Source organism: Pelodiscus sinensis, chromosome Z (assembly GCF_052426305.1).
Source record: "Pelodiscus sinensis isolate ZL-2025 chromosome Z, ASM5242630v1, whole genome shotgun sequence".
Taxonomy (NCBI): domain Eukaryota; kingdom Metazoa; phylum Chordata; order Testudines; family Trionychidae; genus Pelodiscus; species Pelodiscus sinensis.
In genome coordinates, this window is record NC_143085.1 from 14,909,771 (window position 1) to 14,926,906 (window position 17,136).

At 42.2% G+C, this 17,136-nt stretch overlaps 1 protein-coding gene across 1 annotated transcript in view; it reads right to left on the minus strand.

Moving 5' to 3' along the window:
- Positions 1–16,560, minus strand: part of PPIL2 (peptidylprolyl isomerase like 2) — a 160,706-nt gene extending 144,146 nt beyond the window's left edge. Inside the window, exons 1-5 of the mRNA XM_075898287.2 lie at positions 16,325–16,560; positions 15,019–15,068; positions 13,565–13,610; positions 12,879–12,941; positions 11,866–11,917 (exon numbers count right to left, since the gene is read on the minus strand). Of these exons, the coding sequence (XP_075754402.1) occupies positions 11,866–11,917; positions 12,879–12,941; positions 13,565–13,610; positions 15,019–15,068; positions 16,325–16,356 (243 nt within the window). The 5' untranslated portion in view covers positions 16,357–16,560. The remainder of the gene's footprint in view (positions 1–11,865; positions 11,918–12,878; positions 12,942–13,564; positions 13,611–15,018; positions 15,069–16,324) is intronic.
- Between the last annotated feature and the right edge of the window lie 576 nt (positions 16,561–17,136).

Genomic DNA, 17,136 nt, shown 5'->3' on the forward strand with positions numbered 1-17,136 from the left:
TTTTTGTGATGGTATGCCCTGGGACCTATTTTTCCCCAGCATAGCCCCTCCCCCCATATATATATATATTTTTTTGGCTCAAGAACTCCCCCTCCTTCCCTCGGTACGTGGCTCTTCGCACTCTATCCACCACTATTTTAGCTCTTCATCTCTAATGGGTTGGCCACCCCTGCTTTACTTTAACACTGACAGATTGACATTTTTTTTTTTTTTTTTTTTTGAAAGAGAAAACCAGAAAGCGTTCTGGATAGATGTTAGAACAATGTAAAAAAATCTCCAAGAAGAAACATTCGAGAGACAAATGAAAACAGAACAAACAATATTCTATGGGTTGCTTGGCACACCTTGAAAATCCTACAGTATGTCTGAACATAATTAATGGTGTTGTACTAGTACATGGAGGTCTAATCAGGGAATGGAGTGCACCAATGTACTAGATACTATACACACATCAAAAAGACTGTCCTGCCTGCCCTAAATGCTCAGGCTAATAGTCTTCCTGAACTACTTGTATTCCCACCAAATATATAACTTTAGCATCAGTAAAGAGAAATCTCCTTTAATCCCAAATCCTTGTCTAATCATAGCCATGCACTGCTCTCAAAAATGTAATGGTTTGTATTTCAACACCTTCTAGGACAACAATTTTTCCTTTACCAAGAACTCAAAATTAGTTCTAATAGTTGGTCTAGACTTTTTCCCTAAAGGCTGGTGCTGCCTGTTATTCAGACACACATGCAGAACAGTGAAATTAAAAATGTCAGTTGAAGGAAGTTATTATTCCATTAACATGGACTAACATGAAAAAGCAAAATCATCTTTCTTTTAGCCAGAAACGTTACTAGTTATTTTCAGACTCACGCAACACAGTCATTCTATCCAACCTTTCAAAAAGCCTGATTATCCCTTCAATTTTGGTGGTTATCCTGGTTTTACTGTCCAACACAGAGTCTAAAGAGCTCTTAATGTGGTCCAAGCAAATCATCTATCATAGGCCATATCAGAAAGATTTGATCCAATGTTGCTTTGAAAAGTACCACCATGTTAATTTCACCAGAAATTCATGCTGCTTTGAAAGCAATCGATAAGTAACCAGGAAATGAACAGAGATGTTTCTGCTGGAACAATTTTTATTCGATTCATGCCTATGATACAAGTTTCAAAGAAATTAGATTGCCGAATGTACCAAAGATAAGGCATCCCATACAAACTCCAAGACTGCACACCTCCCAATTCACCTGCTCAGCCAGGTACCACATTACCGCATGCATCTTGTTCAGCATTTCTTTCAAACAATGAATTCAGAAGGTATATTATCAAGGCTCATGGATTTAAAACTGGACCTACCAGCAATATTATGATTGAGGAGGCAGTAATTACATTCCCTACAGTCCCATTCTTCAGAGACGGGGCACAGAAGTGTACTAGAACCACTGTCTCAATATACTTTTGAGAGCAGAGCTACCGGCACTGTTGGAGTATGCATGAGTCTGTATTCCTAGAGAACTCCTATGCCCAGGATTTTTGTTTTGTTTTATTTGTTCTGCTAGTTCAAAATCTGTCAGTTTAATATTAGCCACATAGTGGAAATGTTCCACTCCCTCAACCCACCCATTTAAATAAAATATTCCCAAGAGTAAAGAGAGTATAAATATTCATCCTTTTAAACTACATAAGACTTTGGATAGAAAGAGCTCAGAAGTTTATTTTGAATGTGAAAGGTTGTTCTCTCACAAGACAGCAGGGATTCTCAGTCTTTACCTTTCTGCAGCCCCATGGCCAACCATCTTCTTTCCTGCAATGACTAAGCCTTCAGACTTCTGCAACTGTTCCCCTTTAGTTGTATGCCCCAGCATCTTTTGTGTTGCTTTAAGGAGCGCTTAAAAATCAGGGCAATAATTCAGGCTACATCTACATAACAACCAAGAAATCGATCCACCAGCAGTCGATTAAGTGGGTCTAATGAAAACTTGCCAAATTGACTACAAATCACTCTCCAGTTGTTACTCTACCTAATCCAGGGTGTGTCTAGACTACATCCCTCTTTCGACTGATGGATGTAAATTAGACACTTCGAAATTGCAAATGAAGCTGGAATTTTAATTTCCCATGCTTCATTTGCATAATCGCGTCATGGTGCTCTTTCAAAATTGAAACTGCAGCCTAGACGCAGTTCTTTCAAAAATAGAAGCCTTTTTTGAAAGATCCTTTGTTCACATCCTTCCTAAAATTGTACACCTACTACTCCAACTGAGGCCTCGGTAATACCAAGTAAAGCAAACCTGTTACCTCCCATGTCTTACATATAACATTCCTCTTCATATATCACTGAACATTAGTCTTTTTTGAATCTGCATACACGGATGACCAGTGTTCCCTCTAATTTTTTCCATCCATTTGAGGATTAATTTTTATGTGCACTGAGACATGTGTGAATGTCCTAGGGATGTTAAATTTTGAATAATCCACTAATCGAGTAGTCAATGGAATTTCCATGACTACTCGATCAGTCAATAAGCGGTGGGAAGGGCGCTCGCTATCCCAGCTGTGCCTCTGCCTTTTAAATGTAGTAAGAGCTTCCTGTGGCTCTTACTACATTTAAAAGGCAGAGGCACAGTGAGGAACCTGGGACGAGCGGGGAGCGCTTGAATCACCACTCGCCCTGGGTTCCCGCTGTGTCACCTCTGCAGCTATATTTCAAAGGCACAGGTACAGCAGTTGGATCAGCACAAGCAGGGACTGCTTCAGTCCCCACTCGTGCCATTTTCCACTCCCCCCCCCCGAGACAGTGCTGACTCTAGTACCAACTTCTGCTGCCCCCCTTGCTGCATTGGATATAGGCAGCAAGGGGGGGCAGCGACTAGTTGACATGACTATCCAATAAGCTTATCAGGTTGTCAACTAGTCACTTATATTTCTAGAACGTGCACCACCAGTAGAAACAAAATGGCAGGTTCTCTGCTAAAAGAGCGGAGATGGGGGCATTTCAATCTCTGCTGAGTGGCTGCAGGAGTGCACAGCTTGCAGGGAACACTGTTGATAACTCATCTTCAATTTGTGGTCTACTATAACTCCCAAATACTTGTCAGCAGTATTACCACCTAACCAGTTACTGCCCATTTTATGCTATGCCTTCGATTTTTCCTTCCTAAGTATCGTTCTTTGCACTTAGTCTTTACTGTATGTAATCTTTTTAATTTCAGACCATTTCCTCAATTTATCATGGTTGTTTTGAATTCTATACCAGCCCTCCAAAGTGACCGCAACCCCACAGCATCCACCAACATTATAAATATATTCTCCATCCCATTACCCAAGTTATTATTCAGTACTTTCATTAGATACAGGGCAGGCTCGCATGGGACGCCACTAGATACACCTCCCCAATTTGACAGCAAATTACTGATAATGACTCAGAGTACAGTCTTTTAACCAACTGTGCACCCACGTATTAGTAATTTCATCTAAGCCACATTTCCCTAGTTTGCTTAGGAGAACCTCATGTAGATCTATATCAAAAGCCTTGGTATAATCAAGATATATCACTTTCTGAATGGCGAGAGGTCAACAGTGGTGTCCTCCTAGATGTCTCTACTGGGACCAATCCTATTCAACATATTCATAAATGATCTGGAGAAAGGGGTAAACAGTGAGGTGGCAAGCTTTGCAGATGCTACAAAATTACTCAAGATAGTTAATCCAAAGCAGACTGCAAAGAGCTACAAAAGGATTTCACAAAACTGGGTCACTGGCTAATTAAATGGCAGATAAAATTCAATGTTAATAAATGCAAAGAACTGTACTTTGGACAACATAGTTGGGATTATATGTATAAATGATAGGGTCTAAATTAGCTGTTACCACTCAAAGATTTTGGAGGCACTGTGAAAATCTGAAAACATCTGTTCAATGTGCAACAGCAGTCACAAAAAGCAAACAGAATGTTGGGACCTAGAACAACATTTCCTCAACTCCCGTCCCCTTTTACACCTTCTCTACTTACGCTACATCAATGATATCTTTGTTTCTTGGCCATGCGTCTAGATCATACTGGAGACATTCCACAGAGATTTCAACAACCTACACCCCACCATCAACCTCAGCCTGGACCATTGTACACGAGACATCCATTTCCTGGACACCACAGTACAAATCAACAATGGAAAATTAGACACCACTCTCTACAGAAAACCCACTAACTCATACAGTTACCTACATGCTTCCAGCTCCCATCCAGAACACACCATACGATACATCGTCTATAGCCAAGCCCTTCGATACAACCGCATCTGCTCTAATCCCACTGACAGAGACCAGAAACTTCAGGATCTCTACCAAGCATTGATAAACCTCAACTACCCACCTGGAGAAATAAAAAAGCAAATTGAAAGAGCCAGACGAATACCTAGAAACCATCTACTTCAAGACAGACCCAAGAAAACCAACAACAGAACACCACTTGTCATCACCTACAACCCCCAACTTAAACTTGTCCAACACATTATCAGTAAACTACAGCCTATACTGGAACACGATACCAAACTCCAAGAGGCTCTGGGAGACAGACCCATAGTCTCCTATAGACAACCACCTAACCTCAAGATGATTCTTACCAACAACCACAGGACATACCACACTAATACCAACCCTGGTACCTTCCCTTGCAACAAACCCCGTTGCCAGCTTTGTCCACATATTCACTCTGCTGATACCATTATTGGACCTAACCAAGTGAGTTATAAGATCAAAAACACATATTCCTGCGCATCCAGAAATATAATTTATGCTATCATGTGCTGAAAGTGTCCGTCTGCTATGTACATTGGACAAACGTCTCAGACACGTCGCCAAAGGATCACAAAACGGATATTAGACAGGATCACAAAGAAAAAACAGTTTCTTGCCATTTCAACCAGAAAGGACATTGTCTCAACGACTTAATTACCTGCATCCTGCTTCAAATGCCTTTTAAAACTGCACTTGAAAGGGAATCCTCTGAACTGTTATTCATGCTAAAATTCAACACTTTGCACGGGGGTCTTAACAAAGACTCTAGTTATCTTACCCATTACAAAGATAGCTTCCCCAATTATCATCTCTAATATCATTAGCTCACAGACATCTAGCTTCCCCAATTATCACCTCTAATATCATTAGCTCACAGACATCTACCTTCCCTCCTCCCCCTCCCCGCATCCTCCTTCTGTTCTGAAATTTGATTTGTCCTTTTCATATGTGTTAATTTTTTTTAATTGTATCCTTTGGTGACTATTTTCTTCCACTATTTGATCTGAAGAAGTGGGTCTGGCCCACGAAAGCTCATCATCTAATAAACCATCTTGTTAGTCTTTTAAGTGCTACATAGTCCTGTATTTTGCTTCAGCTACACCAGACTAACACGGCTACATTTCTATCGGGAATCATTCAGAAAGGGATGGCAAATGAGACAGAAAATATATTGCCTCTGTATAAATCCATGATACACCTACATCTTGAATGCAGCATGCCTCATCTCAAAAAAGATACTGAATAGAAAGAGGAAACAAAAACGATTAGGGATATGGAACAGCTTCCATATGAGAAGAGATTAATAAGATTAGCACTTTTCAGCATGGAATAAAAACAACTAAAGGCTGATATGATAGAAGTCAGTAAAATCATGACTGGTGTGTCATAAGGAAGTGTTATTTATGCCTCAGAACACCTTAGAAATTAGAAAGTGAAAGTGCGCGCCGGGACGCGTTAGTGCAAACCAAACCCCTTGGTTTGAACTAACGTTACTCCTCACTTTCACTTTCGAATCAGCTGTGATTCGAACAAGCACACTGGCGAGATCTTGCTAATGAAGCGCAGGATATATAAATCCCCGCTTCATTAGCGATTTCAATTGCCTGAATTTGGACTAGGGATGCAAACTAGGGTGCAAGTGCAGACATACCCCTAGAGATTAAAATATTTCCATTGTTTAAAAAAATTATATATTTTACTGTGTCCTGGATGATCACCTCTTAATATCTGTGATGTGTACTATACTTACAACACTTCCTCTGTGTAAGTATTAATTATGGGAAAACTAAAGTGGAGATAATGAAGCACGGAGATCTAAGAAACTTGTGTGACAGGGGAGGCAAGCGAGTTGCCCAAGGTCACAGAAGCATCTAGTAGAGATGCAAGAAACTAACTACCAGCTCACAGTTATGCACTGTCCTCACATAAGGCATAATATTAATGAACTAGCCAATTAGCCAGTCATAAGACGGGATTTTCAGGTCTCTCCTCTACGTCGGTCTTCTCTCCTGAGCCTCTGGTCTCTCGCTCCGTCTCGTTCTCTCTCTCTCTCTCCTCCTCCTCCTCCTCCTCTTACTGCCTCAACGGCCATTTGGGCTCCACAGTCCCCCAAGTGAGAGGCAGGAGGGGGAGGAGAGCTGAGAGAGCGAGCGAGCTCCAGCTCCAGCCCCACCCCCTGGCCAGGAATGTCACCGCCCCACCCCCTTTCGCCTCCCACAGTGGCGCTCGGGTGACTTCTGCGCCGCTCCGCCAGGCCACCGTGGGGGAGCAAGCGGCACAAGCGGCTGTTTGGGCCCCGCACTCCGCATGGGCCCCCCAGAGGGAACAGCCAGCATTTCAGCGTTACAGACTCTCAGACACCGGGCTACTATAATATTAATGAACTAGAGCATAAAAGGGATTAATACTGGAAAAGCTCCCTCATTTTTCTTATTTGCACTACGTAACTGTGTTAAATAAATTCATCCCATTTTTAAGATATTCCACAACTCAAAACTGTCTCCCTTGAAACTCATTTGTCCAAAAGACACATATTTCCAGCAGAATCCATCTCCTTTATCTGTACATATTTGATATTCCATCAGACTAAATATAATCAGAACAACTTCATTCTTTAGAAATAGGTAGATCTGATCCCAGATGGCTGACTTGTGTGGGCATGCTGGGCTGGGCTGTCATATGCCAGTTATGTAAAACATCCTGGAAAGCACACAACTCTTTATAAATCCAAGATGTTGAAGTACTGATCTCAATACAAGAAATGTGGTTACTATAGCTTTTCTATTTATTCTGTACTGGATGGGACTTCTGCAGACACATTGCTTGGGAAAGTATCCTGACAAGGAAGTAAGACAACTAGAAATACCAAACAGGTTGTGGATCAGCTGCAAGAGATTGGTTCCAGAATTATAACTATAGTAACATCATTGTTTTACATCACAACACACCAACTAAAGAAATATGAGATTACTTTTTGGAGCAGCTCATTGGCAATCGAAGAATAAGAAAGAAAGAACATAGATTTGTTTCTTCAGTGTAAACACTAGCATCCATACTGTAACTCTTAATGATGTTCAAAAAATAAGGAGACATTAAAGTACTAGGAAGCAGAGGGAAGGGAAGTAAAGGAAAAATGCTGTTATAAGCCATACTTAAAAATAATTGACTACAGCACACTTGTAAGTTCCTTCAGAAAAGGAAGGAAGTAAATGGTGTGCTGATCTAAGGTTTGTGGGGGGGATCAGGTTCAATTCCCTACTCCACTACAGATTACCTACATGACTTTGAGAAAGTCTCTTAGTCTCACTCTGCCTTTGTAATCCTACACTACTTTGCGTTATAGGATTGCTATGCAGATAACTATAGTAAAGATTATGTGGCACTCAGATAATATATTGAGGGTCAAACCTAAGAGTTTGATTGTAGATAAAAGTTAGCACCTACAGTTAACAATGAAAAGTGGCTGTATAGCACCTCTAAAATGCCTACCTAGTCGTGAGACATAACAACTGCAAAGCAAACTATACAAGATTCCAGAACTGTTCTCTAAATTCACTACAGAACAAGGGAAAATGATTTATTCAGACTCATGTCACCATCTTCCCATTAGACCAGATTTTCTTCCAGCAAGTGCAACACAAAGTAACATCATTGTCCAGATTATGAAACTACTGTTGCAGTTAACGTTGCCTAACTTATTTCTTTAAATAAGCCTGGAGACAAACGAATCACAGAAAAATTTCTGCCTTCAGCAAAACAATGATGGATTAAGGAGAAGGCACTAAAAATTCTCTCTTCACCCACCCTCTCCCCAGCACAGGTTTCCTTTTCCTGCCCCCCACATAATACAGAAGATGCCCTTCCAGGAAAGCTAAACTCATTATCTCCCAATTCTCTTCAGTCCCAATCCTCAGATCATCAATTCTAGGCTGGGCTCACCATGTATGCAATGACAAAGGAGGACATTTTTCTTTTTTCGATGAATTCAGCAATCAGGCACTTGGAGTGTCTTCATTTTTTTCTGCAGCAGTGTATGTAACTTCATCCTTCAGAGTATATATCCCTCCATATAGGGTCTCTCTCCACCTCCAAACTTTAGAAGTTGGGGGACCCCGAAGGACTATGAGAGGAAAAAGATTACTGCTGAGGAGAGGTAAGAGATCAGTCAAGATGGCCTATCTGAGCCTCAGAAGTTTGGAAACATGAGTTAAAGCGCAGACAGAGTGCTCGCAGATACCACCATGAACATTTTGCACATGCACTCCTAATTTTCTGATGTACAATTTCCATCAGCTGAAAATACAGCACAGTCCTGTTCCTGAGACAAGAGTTAGCATGTCAGAGCACCATATTGGTTACAGTCAGCGATGACAATGGTCCACCAAGGAACAGGGCTTATTGAGTTAACACAGTAAGATGGAACAACCTCGCTACAAAACCTTATGTTCTACTGAAAGGCAGAGATACTGCTCTGGATTTGCCTTGCACACTAAGCATTAAAAGAAAAAAGGCTTCTCAGACTATACTACCATACATAAGAGACTATGAGCATTATTAGTCCCTCTTTCTTTGTGTTTGAACAAAGCATGTTTAAACACAATGTTCTGCATAGTTTCAAATACTAATAGGCATTTTAAATGTAATCTGACTATCTGGGAACAACAGATCTATCCAGCTATCAACAAGTTCCAAAAGCCTTAGCTGATCTATGGAGTAGGAAATTCTGTCCAGCCTGTAAGTATGGAGGAAAAAGTCACCTTTCACTACTTACGAGAAGAAGAGCTTTGCTAATTTCCTCAACACACTAACACCTTTGCAGGTTTGCTACCAGCCTGCATAATAATGAAGAGAATGTTCACTTTAAAAGAGTGTGCTCATGTTTAGAGTTGAAATTTGTAATAAAAAAGGACATAGGAGATGTTTCAAAAAGCAATGTCTTCCCATACCACACACTGAAATCAAAGCAATCTAACAACAATTCTGTGTAACAACTGCCACCTTATGCTCAAAGAACAGACTGCAATTGCTCTACAGAGCAGAGCACATGGAAAGACTCCTTCATGGATCTTAAAGGGAAAGTTATGATCAATAGGTCTGAAATCTGACCTATTTGTGTTTTGCTTGTATCTGTTTGCAAAGTCTTTAACTGTCTTTTATTCCACAAAATAAATATTTTCTTGTTTTTGTTTTTGAACAAAAAAGATAAAATGGCAGCAGCTTAACAATACTTCACACACTTATGTAGTTCTTTATGTGTACAAAGTGCTGTACAAAATAGGGATATGAACGAGCGATGTTAAGGATTATACGACTATCCGATAAGCAAATGTTTATCAGATAGTCGACAGGATGGTCGACTAGTTGTTCCCCCACCTTGCTGCCTGTATCAGACAGAGGCAGTAAGCCGGGGGGAAGAGGATACTTCAAAGCGGCAGCGCCGCATGGAACCTGGGATGCTGCCCCTTTGAAACGCCACTGCATCGACTCAATTAGTGAATTACAGATGGTCCCCGAGCTGTGACTGGTCGTAAATTGACCTTTCGCATTTATGACCAAAACTCCCATTGAGCAGTCATAAAGGCAGTCCCTGAGTTACGAATGTGACCCACACTTACGAACAGCGCGGTGGCAATGTAACTCAATGGAGTCCGAGTTACGAACATTTCGAGTTACAGCCAAATGTTTGGTTCATAACTTGAGGAGAGGCTGTACCCGATACTTAACATCCTTAATGTGAACAACTAGTCGACTGTCCAATAAGCAAATGTTTATTGGATAGTAGACAGGCTATTCAATTAGCTGATTCCTCCCCATTTGCTGCCTCTATCAGAAAGAGGCAGCAACGGGGGGCAAGAGATAGGGGTACTTCAAAGCTTCAGCGCTACATGGAGCCTGCCACATGCTGCTTTGAAATGCTGAGTACAGCCTGGGGCCCTCTGGAGACTGCCCCACTGACCCCAGGGTCCACGCAGTGCTGCCGCTTTGAAATGCTGCTTGGAGCCTGAGTTCCCAGGTGATACCAGGCTCCATGCAGTGTTGCTACTTTGAAATGCGGCAGGGAGCACGGCCCCATGCTCCTCACAGCATTTTTGTCTTGAAGTGTATCAATAGCCCTGGGGCTGCTGCTACACTTCAAATGCGGAAGCGCCCTTATCAACTAATCAAAGAGTCGATGCAAATTGCATCAAGTATTGAATTGGCCAAATAATTGAAATTTTACATCCCTACTACAAACTAATGATTCACAAACAATCCTAAAATATAAAACTAGCAGACTTTTAGAATGAAGGAAAGAATAAGGCGGCAGTTTTAAGCTTTAATCTTCCATGAGGAAATTATAAATAGTGAGATGCAAGGAAAAACTTGAAAAATTACAGAAGATTTTTTAAAAGGACACTAAGCTACACTTCCAAACCCCCCTTCTCTGGGGTAGGCAGCCCTTATTCCCCTCTGGCTACCAGAGAGGGCCAGGCCGAGTTGTGGCAGCCCTGACTCTCTCCCTCTAGTCACCAGGCCCCTTTGAGACTAGGCCAGCCCTGGCTCTTCCCCACACTTCCAGCTGCCAGGGGGGTTGGGCCGGGCCGAATCCGCCAGCTTGCTCCCTCCAGGTTGCCAGGGGGTTGGGCCAGGCCAAGGATCTGCCCTTGCCCCCACGGCCAAGGAGGGTCTGAGGCCACCCTGGCCCTTGACACTCCCCACCCCCGCCCTTACTCTTGCTTCCCCGCACCCACTGCCCTGGCTCTTCCCCCAGCCCCGGGCTCTGAGGCTGCCCAAGCCCCAATGCCACTCCATCTCTTCTCCCACCCCACCCCAACCAGCCCTGGCTTTTTTCTCTCCCCTCTTCCCCACTCCCACCCTGCTCCACCAGGAAGGGAGGCTGGGGAGAGTAGCACCTCGCTGGGCCTGCGCTCTTCCCCCAGCTGCTGAGCACCAGGGACAGAAAGGGGAGGAGGGAGAGGTTGTTAAGATACCATCTAACAGCATTATGAACATCAAAACTACTAGAGTTATTAGCATAAGTTAAATGTTACTAATTTTTTACTAAAAAGAGCCATTAATCAAAGTTCTGTTATGCTTTTCTCTTACAAGTAGACCTTTTCACCCAATAAGAGCCTTTTTCAGAACCCTAATTATTGCTTTCACTAATCAGGCTTGATGATATCAATGATGGAAGAAATAAGGTCTTTTTAATTATGCACATAGTGGGAAATCTAGAACCTTCAGGGAGACTGTCAGCCTCTTCCACTATAAATTGTGGGGAATTTTTCATGTAACCTCTCCCCTCCTATCCTCCAAGGATAGATCACACACAGACTACATTCCTCAGTTAAAGCAATTAGGACCAGGAGAGAATCAGGGATATCTGCAGTCACTCAAAAACTGTTCATGTTTTGGTTAAAACGAACATGCCCTGGCAAATCTTTATTTTAATTTCAATACTTACCCCTACAAATAGTTATTTAAAACCCACAGAACCATTATGGAACTAAGGTCAAAGTTTCTCTCTTCACAGATCAAGTAAAAGTTATAAACAAGGAAAACAACATGTATTTTATTAATACAACCATTATTACCTACCTCCCCTGTGATTGGATTGGTTCCATACTTCTTTATCCAAGGAACAATACTCCTGAAAAGAGAGGAGACAAGACAGTAAGTCATATACAGAAGTAGGAACCCACATTTACTACTGAAGACCCAGTCTTATCCCTAACTGGTTAGGAGAGCCCAACTATGGAAGTATTTCAAAGAGTCAAAGCAGCACCAAATGGCCTTTCATCAGGGATAATGTTCCGCAGCTTTGCAAAAGCTCACTTCTCCTCACAAAGTGATATTTCCCTACCCTACAAAAATGTTATTTAACCTTAGATGGTGGGCAAACTTGATATTACAATCCACAGCAGTATTTTCCCTCACAGTATTTATGGATGCCTTATCTCATTAGATAAACAAAACAATTTTCTCTTCTGACTTTTAAAAATTAAAGGCAAAGGCATTTTTAATCTGCAGGTCTTGGCTTTTGCTGACCGTTTGCCACAGTTTTATCAGTACATCTCTGCAGAACATAAATGAAACCCAAAGACTGAAGAGCCCCAAAAACCTCTAAGTGAACTGAAAAGAACAGGAAGACATTTTTAGTGTTTATGACTCCTCACCTCAATGCAGATAGTATGCAAGGTTACCCCCAAGTGCTACTGTCTTATGAATTTTTCATGCATTCTAAATCTGTGAATCCCTTCATTCCCAAATTTCCTCTACCACACTATCAAACTGATAGGAATAAGAAAAGCTACAGACCATCATGCAATAACCTGTGCCAAGATGCACAGTTAAAAACATGCTACTCAAGCATAGAAACACTGCGTATATACGGCTACAGCTGTCACCTTCTAAATACAGCTATGATTATGAGAAACAAAACCATTTGAGAAGTGAGACAGATTTAGACTAGAAATCTAAGCACCAGAGTTGAATTTGAAAGATCTAATCCCAGTTCTGACATGGTTCTGATCCCAACCATAACTTGAGCAAGTCACTCAGTCTTTACGAAAAATCATACAAAAAATAAAAATGGCAAGTGAATGGCTTACAGCAAATCAAAGACTGTTCCATCTGGTGTGCAAACTGGATACTCAAATGGTTGCAGAGATAAACTAGGAAAAAAATTCATATTTATTTCAGATTTATCAAAGTAACCTGGAAAGTCACAATACTAAACTAACAACTTATCATTAGCTTCTCTATGAGTCCTAAACTCAGGTCTACATCAGTGAACATAAAATGTGACTTGCAATTTACGTCTGCCTATGGGGAACTAACTGATATTGCATCTTGATTTCTTTCATTCTCACATCTGTGTTTCATCAGCAAGAAGAAAATTCTAAGCACAAAGAACTAAGATATGAAAGGCCCTTGTAACTTAATCATTGGCTCAAAGTGACGATGGACAGATCAAGGATAAAACATCTTGAAGGGGAACAATATGAATATTAAGTTTACATGGCAAAAATTTTAGAAGTATAAACTTATTTGAACTGTGCATATTAATTCGTTGCAAATTTTACATGTATATATTTTGTTTGAACTTTACAGTCATTACATATACAATCTACAGACTCTGGGCTTCATGGAGTCCAAACAGAAATTTCAATTCTTGCTGAACTGTTGGTGGTGCTGCATGAAGGCATATTTTCTCTGATGTCTGTCTGTCCTACTGACCACCACAGGAAACATGATTTGGTCAACGGTTCAAGACAAGAACGATATTATGTCTTACCTGCAGTGATCAAAAGATAAACGCCTAAAATTTGCTTGTGGAATATCTGTTTAAAAAAATAAAAAGCAAAAGAACTTTTTATAAATCCAGAATAGTTTGGGCAGTAAACTTGCTTCTGATACTAATGATTAATACTAGGTGATATATATTTGGAAATTACTGTTTTCGATACATCAAGTTGGCAATTTGGTCCTGACAAAGATAAACAGTCTAAATCCTGTGAAACTAACAAAAATAAAAACTTGACAAACCAGTGCAGAGCAAACCCAAACTCTATTCCACAAATAAAATGGGAAGAGTTAGAAAAGTAATCTTTTAAAGTAATTGAGATACGCCTTGGCCTATCCTTCCACCCTGTCAAATTCTGAAGGTTTTATAGCTACATTATCCCCCTTTTTTAAAAATGTTCTTGTCCGTTTTTAAAATTTGCACAGACATCAAAGGTCAAATGTTCCATGAAAGTAAGTTTGAGGAAGGCATTCCAAGCATGAAATTTTAAATCTTAAAAAAAGGGTGGAGATGCAAGAAACAAAAGAGGTTTACGCTGACATCAGGGAGCCGGAGGGGATGAGGAAAAGAGATGGAACACAGGGCTCTGTAGGCAAAGTCACGGAGTTTAGGTTTGGTGGACATAAAGTGAGAAGCTTGGGATGACGTGGTGGAAATAAGAGCATTTTGGTTTTGTGGACATGGTTAACATTAGAGACCTGAAAATAGATTACAAGTGTAGATGTTGCTAGGACATGAATGAGAAGTTGCTAGGACATGAATGAGAAATTCAGTTATAGGGAGAGAAATGAGTGAGATTTTCAAATTCTGTGGAGGACAAGACTCAGCCGAAGTCTGACTGTAAGGGGAGAAGTGTGGAATCAAATATAACACCCAGGTTACAAGCATCAGGATCCCACTGTAACTGCTTTGATGTAGCCAAACTGAGATTGAAATGGCAGTGAACTATACAGGATGACACTTCCAGGGATAATGGAAAGAGCAAAGCTAAGAAAAGGATATAAGCCCAGAGGGAAGAAGAATATTTAAAAGTCATTCATGCAAAAGTGATCTGTAATTGCATGTAAACACATGAAATAATCAGGGGAGAAGGCACAGTCGGCAAGGATGGCACCCTGAAAGAGTCCAACAAAATAAAAGGGTAAACAGAAAAAGAGGTACCGAATGCATGTTTGGAAAGTCAGAGCAAGATCCAGGAAAGGATTCAACCATGGAAGGAAAGGAGGATAGGACACAATAAAAGAGAGAGCAGTCAACAAGTTTAAAGGCAACAGAAAGAGGGGGAGCATGGCAAGCAGGCCTTGAGACTTAGCCAAGAGGTCTTTCACAACTTCAATGAGAGAAGAATAAGGAAGAGAAAAACAGACATCAGCACTGAAGTGTGAACATATGTACAAATCAGAAATAATTGTGAAAAATAACAAAAAGAAAACACAGTAACTTACCTGCTTTCTTTCCTCCATAAAAGTGTGTATATTCTGCACATGTTATGTACCTAAAGAGTAAAGCAGTGTTAATGCTTAATACATTGCACTAATGATATTTAGCAGAAACCAATGATTTTTCAAACTGAAAGTTATATTAATAAGAGATATTAAACATTCTTAGCTACCTTTTTTACACTTTTACCCAATATAGCCAACTCTGATATTAGGTGTCACACCTCAATCTTCCCAATACGAAGAGCTTTGGGGCAATACCACAAAAAAAAGAGAAAACATACTGTGTTGCCACCATATCATGCCAGAGACCAAGTTATAACACAGATGACACTTTTGTTTGCTTTATTGTCACTATGGATGATTCCATAACAACATCTGGAAACTGTGCATTAAGCCTTGAAGCAAAGGAACAAGGTTGACCCACAAGTCACTATTATAGCTTTTGTTCTATATTTACCACGCCAAACTTTTCTTCAGTGCCTAACACAGATACCCCAACTCCTGACCAAGCTGTGAGCTTACAAAAAGCTCTCGTACAGAACACGAGTTCTTGGATCTATCTAGCTTCTTCTGGATCTGGGAGAATAAAGAACTAGCCGGGGGAAGGGGCACAAGAAAAAAGATTCACATTAAGTGAAAGATGTGAATCTGAAGTGCCATTTAAATCCCTTTGTAGAAACTGAGTTGACACACAGATTTAAGTTGCATCACTTCAAATTCACACCTTCAATTAATCTGTATTAACTTTCCCAGACATCTCGGTACAGACAAATTCTAAGTATCTTCAAGCTACAGGTGTTAAAATGTGTTTATTTAAAATGCATAAATTTTCAGCGAGTACACGTTTACATACGCGGGTGGGAGGAAACAGGAGCTAGTGCTCCTTGCACATACTGGCTTCCACGCCTGCCACCGCCCCCCCCCGCCTCTGTTAGAAGGGGGGGGGAGAAAGGCCCCTTAGTGTGTAATCGTGTAACCAGGGGGAGCAGCTGCCTCTTCGCACCTGCCACTTATGCCCCTGCGCCACCCTCCACCCCTTCATTAGACTAACGGCGCCTAAACCCTGCTCCTGCCGGCCCCGCCCGGGCAGCGCTCGTGGGGGAGAGCCTGGAAGGGGTCGGTCCCGCCACTGGCTCAGAGGACGCGCCGCTCCGCGCGGCTTAGCGGGCTGCCCGCGAGACAGCCGCACGCGCGGGCTCGGACCCCCACGGCCTGTCACGCCCGACAGCGGCCTGGACCGCGGGGAGCCAGGCCCGGCCACTGTCCGCGCGCCTTGAGCCCCGCCAGAACAGCCCCCCCCCCTCCTCACATCTTGTCCTTCTGGTGCTGCCTCTTCCCCATGGCGGCGGTTCTGGCTCTTCCCCGGCGCAGGAAACGCGCCCCCTGCCAAGGGGGGACCCCGAAGTGAGGCGGACCAGCGAGCTCCGGCAGGCCAGCTCCCCCAGGGCTAAGCCGGCTGTTCCGGGCACCTCAGCGACTTCCGGTAGTACGGCGTGCGCCGCTAAACTAGTCACCCCGTACAACCCGGGCGCCCCAAGCACCGTTCCGGGGGTCCGGAAAGAGCCGCGGCCGTGTGAGACGCCGCTACTCGTAGCAATTGCTGATTGGTACGCTCGTAAGGATCGGCTCCTATAATATATTGCTCCCGGAAGTAGCACCATCTTTGCATAGAGCTGCTCCTGGTAGCAATTACTGACAGGTTTGATTGTAAGACAGCTGCCCTTATAAGACATTGCTACCGAATGCAGCGCAACCCTACAGGGAGCAGCTACATAGTTACAAGGTGTAAGAAACTGCTAGGCTACGTCTACAGTGGCATGATCTTGCGCAAATACTCTTTAGTGCAAGAGTTCTCCTGTTAAAGTATTTGCACAAGAGAGCGTCTACACTGGCATGCGCCTTTGCGCAAGAGCATTCGTGCCAGTGTAGACACTCTCTTGCACAAGAAAGCTCTGATGGCCATTTTAGCTATCGGGCTTTCTTGCACAAGAAATTCATGTGGCCTGTCTACACTGGCCTCTTGCGCAAGAACAGTTGCACAACAGGGCTTACTCCTGAGCAGGAGCATCATAGTTCTTGCGCAAGAAGCCGTCAGTGTTCTCGCGTCAGTGTTCTCGCGCA